This window comes from Osmia lignaria, chromosome 12, assembly GCF_051020975.1.
Source record: "Osmia lignaria lignaria isolate PbOS001 chromosome 12, iyOsmLign1, whole genome shotgun sequence".
NCBI classification, from domain to species: domain Eukaryota; kingdom Metazoa; phylum Arthropoda; class Insecta; order Hymenoptera; family Megachilidae; genus Osmia; species Osmia lignaria.
The window spans coordinates 7068187-7087993 of NC_135043.1; the positions used below are offsets into that span (position 1 = coordinate 7068187).

A 19807-nucleotide genomic window follows, 5' to 3' on the forward strand; every position below is an offset into this window, starting at 1 on the left:
TCTTTCAACTTCGTGGCACTTCATCATCATATACACGGTGGACAAAAATATACGAATAAAAGAACAATCACGTCCGATATGTCGAAAGTCGACTAGTATACTAAATATAAGACCACCGGATATGCTGCTAAGTCATACAATGTGCTTGCCTAAACAAAATATGCTTGAGCCAATCAGAGTTAACATGCGCAGAACGAACGAAAACACGTCGTATCAGAACAACATACAGAAGCGAACAATAGTGGATGCATTGCGCATGTTCTTTTACTTGTTGGATTGGCGGGAAAAACCTGAGAACGTAGTTGACGTAGCAAAATGGTGTCAGAAGAATCCTTAATTTCGTGTTTCTGTAATTTGGGTTGTAATGTTCCACATAAATCTGTTATTGAAAGATGTAAGTTATTTGTTAACCTATAATGTAAAATAGGAATGATCATATTTCTAATGTTTATATATTTATCGAGTCATATTATTGATTAGAAGTTGTTATAACTCAATTTTCTGAACATATATCTTGTATTTGATGATTTTTTAAAACTATTTACACTAATATGTGTACAGCTACAGATATAGCGTATCTTAGAAAATATTACTAATATTTATGTTTTATTATCTTATTCTAAAATGTTACTTTTTTATTATTCAATTTTTATTTATAAAAAATGTTTTCAATTAGGTCTTCAACTTTGTCGTGCTCACAACATGGATGAAGAAACATTTGTGGAATTATGGGTAGCATATGCGGTTCCACATTCTTTAGATATTGATCCAACAATAGACAATCTTAATAAAATGGAAAAAGAAGAATTAAAAATAAAAACCAAAGAAGATATGTGTAATGCGACAACATCCACAATATCGTGCCCACAAGTTAATGATAAAACTAGTCAAGAAATAAGGTATCCTTTGATGTGCTGTTATAGAAATTAAATGTAGTAAAATTTTATTTATCTTGTATCTACATATTATCCTTATATATACTTGGTATATGTTATGGGAATAGTGACAACATTTTGGATATGTATATCATTGGAGAATCTTCTAAATTAAAGGTGAGTTTTTATTTTATTTTTCTGCACTCAGAATCATTAAATATTTTTCTTTAAACAAAATCGTTTTAATTAAAAATATGATCACATGGGGTATATTAATTTTGAATTATGAATTTTTACATATAAATTTCATAAATTTAAATCGCATAAAAGCTGCGTATTTTTCGTCTAATTGTACACGTTGTCGAAGTTGGTGCCAAGCTATTTTGATGATTTCAAAAGCTGTTCCTTCCCCTTATTCCTTCCTTCTTTCTTTCTTTCTTTCCTTCTTTCTTTCTTTCTTTCTTTCTTTCTTTCAAGAGGGGAGGTCTCCACCCCTGTAATCGTCTTTCGGCATTGTTGCCAGATTTATAAAACTACTCGTTATAAGAATTACAACTGAAATTCACGTATAATTGTTCTTATATAACACTATTTTTTACAATCTACAATATCCTTCCAACGTAATTACAATTTAAAGTTTTATATAAACAATATTTTCAGGTCAATAATGATGTTTATTTCCATAATGTAATAAGCTTATGCATATGAATAATTTGTTTCACGTATGTTTCGTATATAACCATAAAAATAAATAAGCGATAAAAATGATACAGATATTTCTTACAATTTTGTTGGAAAGATACCTTTTATGTCGAACCTCAACCTTGGCATTGCAATGATTTACATCGCTTTGGCAACACTGTCTCACATTCTTTATGGTCGATTTATGGTCTATAGTAGCAATGACGTAAAGTTTCTACCTGTAGATTTATTCTTAATAGAATATTTAGTTCCTTACTTAACAAACTTATACGAAAAATAAAAAACAATACTTAAATAACAATTTAAATAACAATACTTAAATAACAATTTTTCTTTTACTATCCAAATTTAGTAGCTTCAAGATATTTGAAATTTGAATCTAAAGAGAAACGAACCTTGTAAAATGCAGGTATAATGTTTTAAATATTATTTTAACGATAAAATTATATCGAAGTTATATTTTGTATCTCTTATTGATTATTAGTTTTTATGACTAATTTGAGATGAGAAAAATATTTTTCCGAACAAATAAAAGCTTTAATATGATTACAATATTGTTATTAACAAATTCTATCACAAAGCAAAATATTATGTTATCTGTTACATTTGCTATTGATGTCGAATAGTTACGGTACCAGTGAAATTTCTGATGCTATTTCCCGACAGGTGGTTTCTGATCCTGAGGTAAAGCGTTGTTGTGTATAGGATCTTGTCGAGGCACCGTAATTCCCGCCACAAAAATCGTCCAGGTAGATCGCCGCCATTATCCCCTCTTCATTCTTTCCCACTCTCACACAAAGGACACTTTCGTGGAGGGGAATTCATTCCTATTGGTAGAAAAAGGATAGTATACCCGTTCCGTATCGTGTAGAGAGGGATTCTTCCATCTAAAGAGAGCTGACCAGATTTCTTCAAAGGGTACGATTTCAGTTTTCAAGGACCCAGACTCCATTATCATCCTGATGCGCGCGTGCTTACAGATCTTTTCGAACAAAGCGTTGTTTGTTCCGTGCATTTTTACAGACAGTTTCCGTATTATATTAAAATTTATTCCGATAATCGTTCGTCGGAATAGCTGTATCGTTTGTGTGCATGTAATTATTAATTGTATCTTTGAAAAATAACTAAATATACGAATATCTTGATGGCGTCGAGTCGACGACGCCACCGACTGTCAGCGCGTCACGCGGATTCGGAGTGTATTATTCAGTGATTTGCCGGCCTGTTGTGTGGATTTTACATTCTGTACTCGTAAGCTGAAAACTGTGGATATTTTATTGTTGTGAAGTAAGCAAATAATATTTGCACAATGGTATTTATATCAGGGAGTGAACGATGTGCATTCAATCTTTGAAACGGTCGAGTCAAAGCGTCGGCCATTATGGAATTTGGTTTCAGTGAATTTCATACTCCAAAGTTATTCCGCCAATCGTAATAGCGCTTTGCATCACAACGACCTGTTGCTATTTCTACTGCTATACTACTGTTTCTAGTATTGTTTGTTTAAATTTTCTCTACTTTTCTCTAGCATTTTTTATGATATTTCTCTATTTTTTTCTTTTTGCGACGTAACATTAGATTAATTTCATAAGAAACAAAATATATTTGGTTTCAAATAAAAAATTCGTTTCTTCAATCTTTCACATTGAAGTTATCATCAGATATTATTACAAGGAACGCGTGATAAATGTATTTGCTAACATTAGGAAAGTTCACGGATAACCTTGTTCTCGCGTTGATACACAAGCTTATATATATATATATGTATATATGTATGTGTGTATAATGAGAGAATAGTATTGTATATACGAGAAAGAGAAGAAAAAAAAGATCGCTTGTATAGCTGTGTGCGCGCACGCGAATGTCGTCGACCGTTCGTTGAGTCCTGAGCGTCGCGTCGCTACAACCTGTTGCTTCGACTACGTCGCATGCTTCTTTGGGTACCGCTCGTTGCATTGAGTTTTTCAATATCATATATAAATCTGTCGCAAAAATTAGTCTCTTTGTCTACTGAATAAATTTAAGGTATCTTTACTTTATTCTGATATTTTTACTTATGATCAGTTTATTAAATTCCTGTTCGATCTTCCAAAAAACAGTCGTTTATTACTCTAATATTGAACGTAAGTAAATTATAAAATTTTAGCTTTCTTAAGTTGTTCATGGTTGAAAGATCGGTTCCTTAGGGAGTTGCTCACATCTATCAATTAAGTACAATTGACCAACAACTGACAGTCCGATCTTCTTCCTCACTTTGCTCTAATTTTGTACTTGCTTATGTTCTTTCTTCCACGCAATAAATTGAAAATTTGAAATATCTACAAATAAAAAAAAAAAAAAAAAAAATAAAAAAACGAAGGGAAAAACGGGTATGTAAGTACTTGTATTTAAAAGTGAATAGAATAGCAACGGATTTCGTGGCGTGCTACAACTGTATCTGGTAAAAGGTCCACGTTATTTCCCACGGTATCTTTGTGAACAGTGGGGCGAAAGATTGCCAGGGGCGGATAGTTTGTGGAGAGAGGGATAGAAGGAGAAATAGTCTCCTGACTCTGTGTGTATACACCAGAAAAGAGGGGGAAAGAGGACAGCTCTCGGTGATCGACCTAAAGTTTTACACAATCTGGTACAGCAAGTATCGTTCAAATAAGTTTCACGTTTGTACCTCTTAATGTTTAAGAACATCTTACTTGTACAATCTGTAAATAAAATATAAATAATTTATATATTATTAAATACTTCAACACAAGTCAATTAACAGTTCTTCTCGTTAACAATGGCATGATGTTTTCAAAAGAATTTGAAACGTACCAAAGAAAAAACTGATCGATGAATTAAAGAGCCAAGAAAGTTGGTTTTTAATTCAATGTAAGAGCATCGAACGCAAAGTATAAGAAATAGCCTGAACTTGATTGAAATAATACGTAATAAAGCAAGTGCCAAGAATGGTCAGGTTAACAACTATTAACCCTTCTCGTTATCTTGACTCTTGAACGCGAGCCTGCTATGTAACTACTTACTTTTCTTTACTGCGTAATGTTATGAGTTTCAAATCGATTGTTTATCGTGGCGTTTAATTGAAAAACTATCGATAATCGAAGCCTTACGACAATATAAAAGTGACGGATAAGAAGAAAAGGAGAATTTATCCTGGATTTGCCAAATGAGTGAAGGTCTAGTGCACAGATGATCAAATTGTGACTAGATCCCCACTCATTAAGCACGTTTGGGTTTAAACATCGGAATCCCGTTGCTGGGTTTATGAAAATCAAATTTTCTCTACTGGCGCGAAAACATAAATGTCGTTTGGAAATGATAGCTGACCGGGAACGATGTAAAACAGATAATTCCATAGACGAGTATGAATGTGGTGCACGTTTTACTTTGTTTCGTGACTAGATACATACTCGTCTACGGTGGTCTGTTCTTCTCTCGGAATATACCCTGAATTATCTATGAATTATCTTTGTATATCCAGGAAAATTCATTTCATTAATAATGTATTTTATTTATTTATTTTTAAGCAAAATAAACGTATAAGGAGTCCAACGGCAGTACATGAAAATGATAATAAAATCCGAGCAGTGGATCAAATATTTACTCCATCAACTTATACTACAAACGTGTAAGCAATTTCTTTATTTAAAATTATATTTACAGTATCCTATTACTTCGTTATGAGCATCTAATATTTTGTATGAATTTCAATCTTAAAAGATTATTTGTATTTTTTATAATTGATATTTGGTTATAATTGATATTTCATGTTTGCTTTTTCATAGAACCGTACCGAATCGTGCACCGAGTTCGACAGTCAGTGGCAAAGTTCTCTTGTATTTTGGCCCCGGGGTAAAGTCTTGGCGGAAACAAATCGAACAGGATGTATCGATCGTTAAAGCAGATAATCCCCATGTACCCAAAGATGTGGTGTACATGTACGAAATGCTCTCCAAACAAGGGTCTGCTCTTACTAGTAACTGTGAGAGTTTTGGTGAGCGACTGTGCCATGTATGGGACGAGAAGATGGGACCCACTAAGCCCAATGTGCGTTACGTGAGAAATGTTTCGTCGATAAGTCAAGTACCGTTTAGAACATGGGGTAGAATATTCATCGTGTTTGATAAATCGATTGGCAGTAAAATCGTCATGTTGGAAGGATGTAAAAGATCCAAAGGTAATAACAACGCACCTATTGTACGTTTGGATCTCAGTGGTATTAAACACTATTCAGTTTTCCCGGGTCAAATACTTGCCGTGGAAGGTATTAATATAGGGGGAAACGCTTTAGTAGCGAAAGAATTATTCGTCAAGGGTCATGCAGTGTTAGCGGATGTACCAAAATTATTAAAAGATTTAAGGATATACGTTGCAGTTGGCCCGTTTACGCCATCTGACAATTTAAATTATCAACCATTATGGGATCTTATGGAACACGTTGTAGAAGAAGAACCGGATATATTGATACTGGTTGGCCCTTTTATAGAATACACCCATCCTGAAATTAAAAAGTGTACTTTGAGAGATACTTATCAAGACTTTTTTGACAAAATTTTAGGAAAAATCGTACAGTATTTGCAAGGGTAAGTTGCGTTTAGTTTTTATATTACATTAAGTTTTCTCGAATCGTTGATAGTAAGTTTGCCTTTAACGTAGGAAAAGTACTCGTGTTATATTGGTATCTTCTAATCGTGATGCGCATCATGATGCGGTTTATCCAACACCAGAATTTACCATAAACACAAACAAAATTGGATCGAATGTGGCGAATATTCATTCTATGCCAGATCCTTGTATAATAAGCGTAGAAGGTTTAGAAATTGGAATCACTTCCGTGGATGTTCTTAGACAACTTGGACAGCAGGAAGTATCGTAAGTACAGGAATAATTAAATACAATATAATATCAATTTTAACGTAACAAATTTTATTAGGAACACATCGGGAATGGATAGAGTCGGTCGTTTAGCCGATCACGTATTATCCCAAGCTTCCTTTTATCCTTTGTATCCACCTTTTATAGGGTTGAATCTCGATACGACACTTTGGAAAAAATATGCTTGCTTTGAACGTCAACCGCACATCATGATTTTACCTTCTGATATTAAGTACTGTTGTAAACCACTGAATGAATCTATCGTTTTAAATCCGGAACGACTGCAAAAATATACTTATGCCAAATTGTATGTACGAGCAGTGAATAATGGCAAGTGGAATCCGAACAATGTATCTTGTGAGATTGTGAAAGTTTGATTATTAATGTCCCTCGTTTTATATGATTCTTTTATAAAAGAAAATTTATTTTGTTGCAAATACTAGAATGTTAAAACAACAATAAATAGAATACGAGTTTGCACGCATTATTTTATTTCAACTTTTTGTTGAAACATTTATCTGTGCTATGGTTTTTAAAGCTTTTCGATGTCATTTCATGCAATATTTAGCCCCACTGTAAAAAAGACGCCACCTGGTGTTAAAGATAACTAAAAAACGATGTAAAAAAGCTCGTTTTTGTACCTGGCGCTAGATGACGCCATATGTTTTTCCGCTATGGCGGTCTTTTTAAAATATAGAAATCTCGATGGATTTTCCGCAGCCATTTATTCACAAATAAAGCCTCGTACGAGGAAGTGTCACTGTACATTTTTAACTTAGTTTATTATGTAGATTCATTCCGTTTTCAGTTGTGTCATTAGGTCGGCAATACCCTGTATAATTCTTGTCTATATAACAAACGTTCGATGGCGCCACGCGCACTACAATCGAAGTCATCGAGTTTTCTGCTCCTAGTGAGTTGTGGAATCGGCCATTGCTCCAATATTTTTCTTGTGATTGAAAATGTTGATTTTCCGATGGAGATAAAAAGGTGTTTACGAGTTTTATGGTAAGCTGTTTCATCTTGCTTCATATTTGTTAATATTATTTATGAGTGCTGCGAATACAGTGAAAATAATTGAGTATCAACGATCTGCCAAATTTTACTCCGCCATCTTTGTTACAAATTCGTTTACATCTTACTGTGCGTTATGCTCTTTGCAATTATTTAATATTCCGGATGTAATTGTTGAATTTACAACATTCATCGATTTATATTTACAATATAAATTACAATTCTTTAAGTTTCTTTCGAAAGTTGCTGTCTGCTATTGAAATTAGCTTCGCGGGTTTCACAACTGCTATTATGGCCTTGATTTTTTTCGTCCAAAAAAACGAGAGTTATGAAATCAAGCATGTGACGATAAATAAGAATGTGATGTTCAGTTCCGTACCATGCTTTTCATCTAATATTAACTAAAGTTTTATTGTTTAATGGTACAATATTCTTTTATTTGTACATCATATTTAAATTGTTAATTTTGTGATTCAATGTTAATTCTGATTATATTTACAAAAATATACATTGCATCTTGCGTGTAAGAGGTTCTATTTGAAGAGGAAACTAATGTGCTCTTGAAATAAAGGAGTATTATATTGTCAAAAAATACATGGAACATCCCAAACAATTTCATTACGTTTGTTTGATTATAGAAATTATATACAAGTACAATTTGGTATTGCAGCATTATAATGAAAAGCACAGCAATTATTTAAATATTTGGAATAATACCGACGGATGAAATGATACATTTCTATATTACCGACGGTTTATGTTTGCCTTTTTAGAAACTACGAGTACTAAATTAAATTTATTATAACATATAGTTTCCTTGAATATATTTTATGCATTTATATATCAATTCTGATTGAATACATTAGGTGTAAGAAAAAGGAAAAGAGTTACATATTTCTTAAAAATATTTTTGATGAAAAGTTTTTCTCAATGTATAGCAAGCCTGTTACATCTCGCTCAGAAATTGATTCTTTATAATTATTTAATATCGTTTAATAATCCACTCGCTTGTACTCTTTCCTAATGATTTGCTGTAATATTACATTAACATAATTAATCTGTAGGTAATCTTATAGTATGTATGTACAACCATTTAAATGTCACTACAGTTGCACAAAGTAATTCATTTAAAGTGAAAGGTTTCGAAATTTACGCAGAGCACCATAGATACGACACAGATAAACGTATCGAGAATATGAGAAAGTGAGAGTGCCATATCGATCCGGTTAGTTTGTAGACTACCTACCTCAACCCTGGTTATACATATATTTTTACCGGCTGGTTCCATTGGCACCGGTCCCATTATTATTTTTTTATTTGCTGACAACATTTTCGAAGACGTATTTCTACATTGTATTCGTTCCTTTCGTCATTTATTAGTGTCATTTTTTCGATTTCTTGCGTTTTCAATGTTTCCCCTAAAACTATGTTCTTATACGAAGTATTTTTTTGTAATGCACAAACATTAAGTTTTGTTTCGAACAAAAATCTCAAAAAGGTTGCTAGATATTTTACGCAATTGGTGTGATATCTAATTCATAATTCTTTGATTATCTCAATAATTTTTAGTATCCAGGGCAAGGACAAAATATCGATAATACAGGCGTATACCGTATGGTTGCGTCATATGTCCGTTGTGAATAATTAGTCCAAAAACCAGCCCGCGTACAATATATGCAGTATTTGATGTTTGTTATCGTGAATAATAATATATTTTCAACGTCTGAGAATTAATGGGTTAAGGGAGGTGGTATCATCGGAATGAAAACTCCGGAGTCTACGCTGGTGGGCTGTTTTGGGCGGGCGACGGCTGTGCGCAAAAACGGCGGCAGTCAAGTTCAAGGCCACTGGCTGCCTTCCTCTCCCCCCTCCTTAGTCGGTCGCGGAGCCGCCGCCTCCAGTGCCGCCGCCACCGCCGCGACACCATTACCATCACAACCGCCGCCACCGTTGCTGGCCACCGCTCTGCCGTCGCAGCCAAAGCCACATTTACCCACCTCCGTCTCCCACCCACTCACCCTTCCATCACGATATACACGTAGCACGCATAACGCCAGTAGCGTATCAACTTAGGACCAGCCGTTGGACCGGTCCAATTATGGGGGTAAAGGGAGAGTTTTGGAGCTCGATCGATCTACCTACGTCTGAAAATTCAATTGTCCCGTACGTACGCGTACGCAATGCCCTCGCGTTTCTCTTTCGTTTACGTTTCTGTACAACGGATACACGAATTTCTAAAGATATCTTTGAAACGTAATTTAATTTTAAGGTTATTCATTTTGACTATATTTACTATATTTCGACTCGAATTAAATTTGACTGTACAAGAGACCTTGGCTTGTTTCAAATTGATTCGAGGCCAGAAGTTAATGACCGATTGGTCATGACTGTGATAATATTCATAGCGATATCGTGTACTTGAACGACGTGGTTACAGTTGCAATTTAGATTAGACTGGTAGATAGTTACATCAAATGTAATTTTCCAAATTTAAAAATGCTATAATTTGTTATGGAACGCTTATACGTCGTAGAAATCGAGTTATAAAATTGGAAACATCTACCCTTTGATAAATTAATAACAGTATGGAATTTAATAGCAAAAATTAGCCTCTGTAACGTTACTGATTCCATGCATCGTTGGAGTATTCGACTATAAAATAAATGATAAGGTAATTAAGCGTAAGAAATGTGTTTCGCGGATTTGTGGCGCCCGGTGTTAGGATCGGCTGGCTTCGTGTATTACCGTATCCTGTATATTGCCGTCAGTCGCGTACGGCTCGTCGCGCCGTCAACGTCGTGGTACGGGGTGGTGCGTACATATACGCGTGTGTCTTGTTCATGTGTGATCGGATCTTCGACTTCGTGGTCGTTCTCGCTTTTTCTTCGTGGAAAAGTGTAAAGAATAGAAGCACGGTGTTTTCGTGTTGTTGAAAAGGGAAACAACTGACAGCCATGGAGGCCTGGATGTACGATGTGGTAGGTGCCGTATACACATAACCTCTCATCTTTCTCTCGTGGCTTTGTTTACGTTGCTGCGCGCGCGTATCTTGCTCCTTTCCGTTGGTCTCTCGATCGAACAACGGCAAGAATTTTGATCGATGCGAAATGGAAACCATTTTGATGCGTGACGTTTTGTTTATAAGAATTATTAAACAAAATTTATTTTGCTACGTTCGGAGAAAGGTTACCAGCGCAAATGCTCGATGCTTTTGCGTGTGGAATTTGTCTAATTCCTGAAATAGGAAACATTTGTGTACAAATGGTTTCGATTGTATCAGTAGCAAGTTCACACCCGCCTGTTTTCCGATACAAAAAGAATACGTATTATCTTCGTTCGCGTACCGTCAGTCAGCTTTAGCGACAACTCGGTTATTACGTTACGACGTGTCTGTTAGGTAATCTATCCTGTAACTCACCGATCATTTTTCTACGCCTGCCGGTTTTTAACGTAACTGGCAATTCGCGATTGTTTTGCATTTTTCGTTTCGTCCTTTCTAACCCTCGTGCGGGAAATTTTTTAAAAATAAAAACTTAATTTACGTTTCAAATGTAAGACGCCAAGTATTCGCTGAAATATTTTACTTGTTCCACGTATACCTATGTACATAGGGAATATCGATATGAAAAAGTTGTTTGTTTTGATGACGATGTGGTATGCCTAAACCGACGACCGGAGTCGAAAAACTTTCTCTAAATATTTCCATTTCTTCAATGATACTCGACTAAATTGTTAAATTTTTGTCATTTTCATTGTAATAAGAATTTATCTCATTAGAAATAATGCCGATTGTATTGTGATCATTGATATTAACACACTCATTGGGAAAATTTGTTTAAATAATTTAATTTTACAAGATCATTATCCTGTACTGAATTGTACTATGTTTATTCGAAAATGTTTTGCCAAAAGTAGAATTACAAGGTTTCCTAATTAGAGTGACGATATGATAATCACGTAATGACATATTTCGTGGCTTGCACGCATGGTGTCTATCTGATTGAACGCATTAAAGTGTTCTCATGCACACCTACACCCACGCGGCTCTAGTCTTACGCAATTCCACGTGCATAAGATGCAGACGATCATGGAATCTCCCTTTACTTTCGATTTTACTCGACACTTCGATCATAGGAAAGGTAATATGAAACATAGAAATGATTTAATCGCGATACTTTGACCCTGGACCGGAAATAAAATCGTCTGGATTTCGAGCAGACGATTGGCAAAGCAGAAATCGTAGGATACCTAGTTAATAAAAAGAACACATTCGTCGCGTGGATGCGTCAGTCGATATTTCCAGGCTCCTCGACTGTTGTTACCTTGAATTAGAAAAAGTTTTCGAATCGTTTCCATTTTATTTTTTAAGTACTTACGATGTTTACGTATCTCTAGCATGGTCTGGATTAGGTTGTGGTTGAACACGTATCTTTTCCAAGTTGTTTTTTGGTAGCCTGCGAAATTGAAAAAATGTTTAGAAGAAACGGATGAAAGATTCGAAGGAATCGTTCTTTATATGATATTTTTGAAAAAGGAAATGGACTAGTAGAGCAGCTCTGCGATTGAGTAGCATCGCGAAGGTCGTGTTCGCAGGTAGAAGCGCGTTCGTGGTACATATGTGTGCACTCATATTGAAGACCTTGCTTCGCCTTAATTCTCTCTCTCTCTCTCTTTCTCATACACACATACACATATGCTCTCTCTCTCTCAGCATCTCAGTACACGCTGTAAAATTGCGCGAGATATCTGCTGTACACGCGCGCATTCATCCGTGTTTAACTTGCGCATACATATGCACGGATGGATAAACAGGAGTTCGTAGTGTCAGTAAGCTTTTGCGGTGAAACATGCATCTTTTTGTGGTTAGGAAACTTGAATATATGTGTTTCCGCTATTCGATCTCTTAGGTTTTAACTTTATACAGATTTTCCTACGATTCTGTTTTCCATCTTCTTCGAATTACAATTTGTCTTCTTTCTTTTCTTTTAGTTCATTTTTCGCGCCCACAAAGCACCATCGGTCACTTATCGAAGAGCTGACCGTGGCCAACGTAGCTTCACTTCGGTGCTCTGATAAGAACCATACGTTTATTCATATTCAGAAATATAGAAACTAATAGTATAAGTTACACGAACGGCAATTAAAATTACTGATCGATAATAGCGAACGTGTAAACGATTGGAAAATGATGTTAGAAAGTGATGTGACCAGAAATCGAGAGTGTCGATAGGGAGCAAGGGTAGAGGCGCGCGAGGTAGCAATGCCAATGTAATTATCCGCGAAGAGCATCGGTCGGCTTCTTATCGAACGAAGAGGACGGTGGGGTGCCTGTCGGCTGCATTGATCGACGATTGGTCGACGCGAGTCGCGGTGATGCGTTGTCTGCTTTGATAAGGAGCACGCTTGGTAATCATCGGCTTTCGTAGCACCCACAGTGTAGGTGGGGTGGGGTGGGGAACGTTGAAGTTTGAGACTACGAGACACGTCGGTGACGTCATCTTCGGAGCCGGGCCAGCCCTAACCTTGGACAATATGCGAACAGACGAAATTTTTATACCCGCGATATTTGCTTCGTAAAAATACGAAGATAGATTCGTTTTATTTGTCCACGAAATAATTCTTTATCTTGAATTAACGATTCTATTTTTCGGTACATTTCAGTTTTTTCGGGAGTTGACAAAGGTGTAAAGCATGGATTAGAAAAAGTGATTTTCGAATTAGCTAAGCGATAGTTCGGAATGTTACGCTGACTCGTAATATCGCGACTTTTATTGGATAAACTTGTCACAAAATCGGAACATAGTGGTTACCGAAGCTTTTGGCCTTGACCGCGACCCAGGGTCTTCATCCTCGGGAAATCGATTTGTTCTCTGAACTTCTAATTTAGTATCCACCTACATACGTACACACTCGTATAATATCGCAAGTTTCCGACTATTGTAATAATTCAGGGTCATCGCGATCGACTTGTTGCGAAATCATGGTCACGGTAAACGTGCCGCGATGTTTCTTTTTTCTTTTTATCGGAAGCTTATTCGAAGGAAGTAAACATCCGTCGAAACGGAAGAAAATAAGATCGTGTTTTTGATTCTTCTCCCTTGTTTTTAACAGACTTCGAAAAGGAGGAGGTTACTCAATTCGATTAGTATATTTTTTTTTTTCAATCTAGCTAAATTTCCATTAAAAAAAAAATGATTAACGGGTGTTACAATAAACGTATAGTCAATTATTAGTCAATGTATCTGAAATTGAAAGCATATATTATAAGAGGCACAGCAAGATGTTGTTAGTACACAACTTTGGGTATTATTGGATGAAAATGTTACATTCTTCATTGATCCGTTTATCAATAATTTCAGTCGAAATAATTCATTTGTTATCACTCGGTTCGAGGTCCAGATGTCGCTTATAACGGTGCTCCTATTTCGACATGTGTGCATTTACATCCAAAAATATGAAAGTATTAACAGTGAATTAATTAGCTGTTTCGATCGAATCGTGAGTCATTCGCGTTTGATAATTAATAATGAGGTTGATTTGATGGTTGAGGTTGCGCGCAACACACGCAAGTGTTAGTTTCTTTTCTCTTTTTACGCGTCCGTACTTACATATCTACTTGACGGTTCCGTCGAAAAAGAACGAACGTTTCCCGATTTTACACGAAACGCAACGATCGATGACGGTTTTTCACGGTCGACGCAGCTCTAATTTACGACAAGGACTCGCGATTGAGGAAACATTGGTTAAAATAAAACGCTATCGAAACTGCAACCGTTGATATTTGTTAAAACTTATTTTCGTGCGTCAGCTTTTCTCTCGCTTATATAATCGATGCGTTTAAAAAGAAGTTAGATTTATACGCATACTTTGAAAAACTTATAGATCGTACGGTGATCGCAGATCGGAAGAGAAAACCCCTTTCGCATCGGGAACGGCCGGTAGCGTTAGAAGAATTATTATTAGATCGAGCATAATGAAAATGGAATCGTAACGAAGACATCCTTAATCGTAATTAAGCCGCGTTATCGTGATCGAAATAAGATCACAGGTAACAATCTGTGCAATCGATATTTAGGTCACGGTCTCTTCTAAAAACGGACGCTTCATTGGCGAGCTATATTGCTTGTTTTTTTTTAATCTTTTTTCGTGTGTCGCGTGCGTACGTGAAAAACTACGAAAACTGATTCAAAATGAAACGGCCTTGATTCGCGTTCGCGCTATAGGCAGAGGTCGCTTGCGCAAAAATACATTAATACAGTGAACGATTTCGTGTCAATTTGAAAAGTATGCGGGTCTTAACGATTCAGCGAGAAAAATCATTTGATGGAAAAACACGCAAACTCCTCTGACAGTATCATTTATTTTTTCTTTTTTTGGTTAGGATTTACGGTAGAGTTCCTCGTTCAAACTGTCAGAAGTTCTGGACAGTGGGAACGGGGGGACCAATGGTGAAACATCGGAACACGAGGAAACTGAAACGATGATAAAAGAAGATAGAAAGAGTGTCAGCTAGCGAGGTCGTAACGAGGGGAAACGGAGACAGAACGAGACAGACAGAGTGACTCAAGGTCGCGTAGAGTCGGCCGTTTCCGTCGGAGTTCGGCGGCTAAAATTGTGTGTTGGCGCGATTTTGCGGCCTTCGCGAACGTGGCCGCTTCTCCCGCAGAAAAGTCAAGTTCAAGGCTAACCAGATACCGCGATACGTTTCTCTTTCTTTTTCCATTCTTCGTTCCTTCCTTCCTTCCGTCTGCGTTTCGGTAACCGCTTAATCGAATAAAGGTTAGAGACGAGAGAATGTAAGAAAAAAAAAAATGAGAATCCCCACACGGTTGGCTGCAAGTCGCCGAATAGTGGTGTGCTTACGCAATCTCTCTTCTTTATCGTTTCAAACTTTCTTTTTTTAACCTTGTTTATTTCTCTTCTTTTCCCCTATTGTTCTACTCTGCCGTTTCCCTTCTCTTTCCCTCTAACGAATGGCAGATGATTTTTATCCTTATCCTTTCGTTGTTGTATCACACTGCAATCCGACACTGTACACCGATGCTGTCGGTTTTCATTTCATTAATCTAAACGTGGGAGACGCACGCGTGATGCGATTCGCACGACTAGTCAAGTTCGAGGTTAACCAGATGCTTCGATGCTTCGTTTTTTCTTTTTCTCCTCCTCGCCATACAGTTCTTCCTTCTTTTCATCTGTCCTTCGGTTGCTGCTCGATTAATAAGTTTCGTTACATTATAATTAACATTATAATTAATGAAAAACCATCCTCCTACCCGACGTCTTTCGTCAAGACTTGTCCATGCAATTTTTCCCTTTTATCCCCTCTTTTTTTTTTCGCGATAAAAATTATCCTGTACTCATTAATACCGGCCGGTGCGAAATTGGAACGCAAAGCGTAAAATTTATTACTTACACGTCCGCTTCGAAAGATATTGTACCAAGGAAATTGTGAATTGACAATAAAAATAATGAACAGAATCGATTTGTCGTTAATGTACCTCGTATTTTAAATATGGCTAAATTCTCTCTCGCGAGAGAAACTATCCGCAATGATAAGGGTTTGCTCTTGATAGATCGTATCTGGCCAGCGCCATAAATCTCGAAACGCGTTCCAAGTTCTTCGGTATTACTCACAAACGGTCGCAACTGCATCTCACAGAAAAGTCAAGTTCAAGGCTAACCAGATATTCTGCGCTCCTTCCTCTTCCCCCTCGCCCTTCTTCTGCATTTAATGTACGACACCGAGAAGAGGAAGGCGGTAGAGGGACAGGCTTACGCAATCCTTTCACCGTTACTTTGTTCACCATCCTCCTACCCGACGTCTTTCGTCAGGACTTGTCCATTTTTTCCCTTTTATCCATTGTTTTTTTTTTTTTTTCGCGATAAAAATTATCCTTATTATACTCATTAATACCGTCCGGTGCGAAATTTGAATGCAAAGGGTAAAATTTAGTAAACGTAGATGCAAGGTAGTCCACGGTGATGCTTCTACCAACATTCGATGCGTACCGCGAATTTTCTGAAGTCAATTCTAAAAATGCTTGAGGCGTTGGTCGCGTTTAAAAATAGCATCGAAAAGAAAAAGTGCAGCCGACTGCAAAGCAGAACTCTTGCCTCTTCGGTTTTCGGTGGTAGCGAACGCGAACGACGACTGTCGTCGCTCGTAAATTCGCCAAAAACCCTCGATTACAATTCTGTCGATTCCAATTGGTATTATTTCTATGCCCATGTAGGGTGAAAAAAAAAAAAGCGAACGATAGAAGGCAGCATAGGAAAGAAAATAAATTACTCGTTAATGATTCCAGGTGTGTATGATGTCCGGTGCCGGCATAGAAAATATGATCGGGAACAATAGAACTATGGCAAATATCAAGCAAGAAGTCGAGAATCCTACGACACCTACGCAAAACTATCAAGTTTGTTCACCGACCACCACTCTTCAACATCAAGAGGTATATATATATACATATACACATGTATAACGTAGGCTTTCCTTAGTTAAAAGGAAGCGATAGACGAAGAAGCATTCTTTGTCCATGTTCTATGTTTGCGAGGCTTCTCTTTAGGATCTTTTTAACGTTTCGATTTATGATTTACGTAGGTGATCTGCGGTAAAATGGAGGTGCCACCCGATTACGGCGGGGGTGGAGGTAGCCCCGGTAGCCCGGAAATGCATCACTGTTCGTCCACTACGCAGCCCTTAGGAACACCCGAGGTAAACGCCACTTGGTGTTACGACACGCTATCGACTTATCTTTACAAACGAATACGAACTATATAAATTAAGCTACCTTTTATTTAGGAAGGTGTTAAAGAAGAGGACATGATACCAAGAAGGCTGTGCCTTGTTTGCGGGGACGTTGCGAGTGGGTTTCATTATGGGGTTGCGTCTTGCGAAGCGTGTAAGGCTTTCTTCAAAAGAACCATACAAGGTAATAAGTGTTCCTTCGTGCTTATTAATATTTCCTTGTACAGAGTTTTCCAGGTAGCACCATCGGGCTTGATCGAAACCGCCTAACCGCATTAACATAAGAATTTCCTTGATGCCTGTTTCTTTTTTTTTTATTACTTATGAATATCTGGTCACATTTGAAATATTTAACGTTTTCACCGTTTGAAAATAATTCTTAGCAATTTTAAGATTCAAAAATCCATACATCCAGAAAGACTAACTACTAAATTGGTGCTACCTGGGACAGGACCATGTATATTACAATAAAATAGCGAGTAATTTCACAGGTAACATCGAGTACACGTGTCCGGCAAACGGTGAGTGCGAGATAAACAAGCGCAGAAGGAAAGCGTGTCAAGCTTGTAGGTTTCAAAAGTGCCTTCGACAAGGCATGTTGAAAGAGGGAGTCCGATTGGATCGTGTACGAGGAGGTAGACAAAAGTACAGAAGATCCACTGATCCTTACACACCGGTGAAGACAGCCCCGTTGGAAGGTGATTGTTCGTTTAAAAATAATCCTTTGCGTCTGTAAAACACCTTCTTTCAATCGTGATCGAATGGAATATAGAACACGAACAACATAAAAATCTTTCAATCGACAAGTACGATTAAATTTCTGATATATTTTATTGTTTCTAGCAAACGTAGGAACAGGAGCTTCTAACGAAATAATAAGTAAGCCATCAGCTCCTATGACTTTTTTATTATATTTCATCTTTTTCAAATATGTCGATTTTGTCAGTAGATTTGTGTTCATTCGTGATTCGAAATCATCATTTATTAATAACAATACAGTTACGTTCTAATCGGTATACGGTTTTATTTTATTGATAGATAATAAAATGCTGGAGGCACTGGCTGCCTGTGAGCCCGATATGCTGCAAGTGTCCAATCTCTCTCAGACTCTTGATACGGATCAGAGAGTGCTCGGACAATTGTCCGATTTGTACGATCGGGAATTAGTTGGAATAATCGGTAACATGCCGGACGAATTGTTTCAAGTACAAATACCAAGTTGTAAATGGGTTATTTATTAATTTGGTATTATCAATTCGTAGGTTGGGCAAAGCAGATCCCTGGATTCAGCGGTTTAGCGTTGAACGATCAGATGCGACTTTTGCAAAGCACGTGGGCCGAGATCTTGACGTTTAGTTTAGCGTGGAGAAGTATGCCTAATAATGGTAGATTAAGGTTTGCCCAAGACTTCACCCTGGACGAGAGACTCGCACGCGAATGTCATTGTACGGAGCTATATACGCACGTAAGTATCTAAATTGTTTCAATATCTTTGCCGATCGTTTTCGTCGAACTTCAATGATATTTTCTAGTACTTTCATATAGTCAAGACTTTTCTCCTACATTTATATGTTTGTCGAATTTCTAACTAGATGTAATTACATTAACGTTTTACCGACAGATGATACAACGTGTTATTTGATTTTGAACAGTGTATTCAAATCGTTGAGAGGCTACAACGGTTAGGTTTGACCAGGGAAGAATATTACATGTTGAAAGCGTTGATACTGGCGAATAGTGATGCAAGATCGGACGAGCCGCAAACGCTTTATCGCTTTCGCGATACTATCTTGAACTCCCTTTCGGATTGCGTGGCAGCAATAAGACCCGGACAAGCGTTACGCGCCACACAAAACATGTTCCTAGTGTTGCCAAGTCTCAGGCAGGTCGATGGAATTGTTAGGAGATTTTGGTCGAGTGTCTATCGAACGGGTAAAGTACCGATGAACAAGTTATTTGTAGAAATGCTGGAAGCCGCTTATTATCGATGAAACATCGAATCGAACTTAATTTACAATGATACGTGTACCGAAGGACACCGATGGAATTCGTTGTTACCGGTTCGAGGTAACCAACAGCATCGTTTATGCTCTGTATACACGTTGGCAGTGAGAAAATAAGAGTACAGGAGATACGTTTTTCCTTCTCGACAGTTCTTAGACGTGTAAGCGAGAGACCGAGTGAGTGTCAAGTGAAACGAGAACGGATACGTTGTGCAGTTCTATTCGTTTTCTTTAAAGGAACAGCAGACTCGAAAATACAAAGTAGCAAATGAAAAAAAGAGAAGGGCTTTATTTTTTCGAATGTGCGACAGTGTGTTGGAGCGTGGAGCTTAATGGCCAGTGATTCCAGCAATCGTCGAAACTCGCAAATACAACATCATATACGATAGCAAGCACACCGTTTCGTCGACACAACTAAACTTTCCTTTTCGAGTACCCCTTTTACAGGTACAGAGAAAACAAAAAACGAAAAAAAAAAAAAAAAGAAATCATGTTATATGTCAGGATAGGAGGGTACGTAGTACAAGATACGAGATGCTTTCTTTCCGGAGCTCTCACTTTAGGATAGTTTATGAGAAGAAAACAAAATAAAT

The 19807-nt window shown here is 37.2% G+C and overlaps 2 protein-coding genes and 1 long non-coding RNA gene across 8 annotated transcripts; 2 read left to right on the forward strand and 1 right to left on the reverse strand.

The window, feature by feature from the left end:
- Positions 1-210: 210 nt before the first annotated feature.
- DNApol-alpha73 (DNA polymerase alpha subunit B) lies at positions 211-6925 on the forward strand. 2 transcript variants are annotated; one of them, XM_034321459.2, is made up of 7 exons: positions 211-394; positions 677-899; positions 1004-1052; positions 5102-5202; positions 5360-6157; positions 6231-6446; positions 6508-6925. In XM_034321459.2, the coding sequence occupies exons 1-7, from the start codon at positions 316-318 to the stop codon at positions 6824-6826; spliced, it is 1785 nt and encodes a 594-aa protein (XP_034177350.1). In that variant the 5' UTR covers positions 211-315; the 3' UTR covers positions 6827-6925. The 2 variants fall into 2 exon arrangements, with proteins under 2 accessions (XP_034177350.1, XP_034177351.1); XM_034321460.2 differs by lacking the exons at positions 211-394; positions 677-899; positions 1004-1052 and adding an exon at positions 2062-2889.
- A 359-nt stretch (positions 6926-7284) lies between these two features.
- Positions 7285-19702, forward strand: ERR (estrogen-related receptor). 5 transcript variants are annotated; one of them, XM_034321463.2, is made up of 9 exons: positions 7285-7457; positions 16769-16915; positions 17065-17178; positions 17266-17395; positions 17688-17909; positions 18055-18090; positions 18250-18390; positions 18474-18676; positions 18864-19702. In XM_034321463.2, exons 1-9 carry the CDS (start codon positions 7455-7457, stop codon positions 19200-19202), a joined length of 1335 nt encoding a protein of 444 aa, XP_034177354.1. In that variant the 5' UTR covers positions 7285-7454; the 3' UTR covers positions 19203-19702. The 5 variants fall into 5 exon arrangements, with proteins under 5 accessions (XP_034177354.1, XP_034177352.1, XP_034177355.1 ...); XM_034321461.2 differs by lacking the exon at positions 7285-7457 and adding an exon at positions 8497-10441; XM_034321462.2 differs by lacking the exon at positions 7285-7457 and adding an exon at positions 8993-10441 and having other exon boundaries at positions 17703-17909.
- Positions 11257-14462, reverse strand: LOC117602913 (uncharacterized). The gene is made up of 3 exons (XR_004581078.2): positions 14072-14462; positions 11840-11917; positions 11257-11785 (listed from the first exon to the last, which is right to left on the reverse strand). It is a non-coding gene; the product is annotated as an uncharacterized LOC117602913 (long non-coding RNA).
- Positions 19703-19807: the final 105 nt, after the last annotated feature.

Coding starts and splice junctions, on each gene's coding strand:
- ERR (XM_034321461.2), top strand. CDS start 10,418: ATGGAGGCCTGGATGTACGATGTG. Junction 10,442..16,768: donor AGGCCTGGATGTACGATGTG/GTAGGTGCCGTA, acceptor TAATGATTCCAG/GTGTGTATGATGTCCGGTGC. Junction 18,091..18,249: donor AGCTTCTAACGAAATAATAA/GTAAGCCATCAG, acceptor TTTTATTGATAG/ATAATAAAATGCTGGAGGCA.
- DNApol-alpha73 (XM_034321459.2), top strand. CDS start 316: ATGGTGTCAGAAGAATCCTTAATTTCGTGTTTCTGTAATTTGGGTTGT. Junction 1,053..5,101: donor GAGAATCTTCTAAATTAAAG/GTGAGTTTTTAT, acceptor TTTATTTTTAAG/CAAAATAAACGTATAAGGAG. Junction 5,203..5,359: donor TCAACTTATACTACAAACGT/GTAAGCAATTTC, acceptor GCTTTTTCATAG/AACCGTACCGAATCGTGCAC.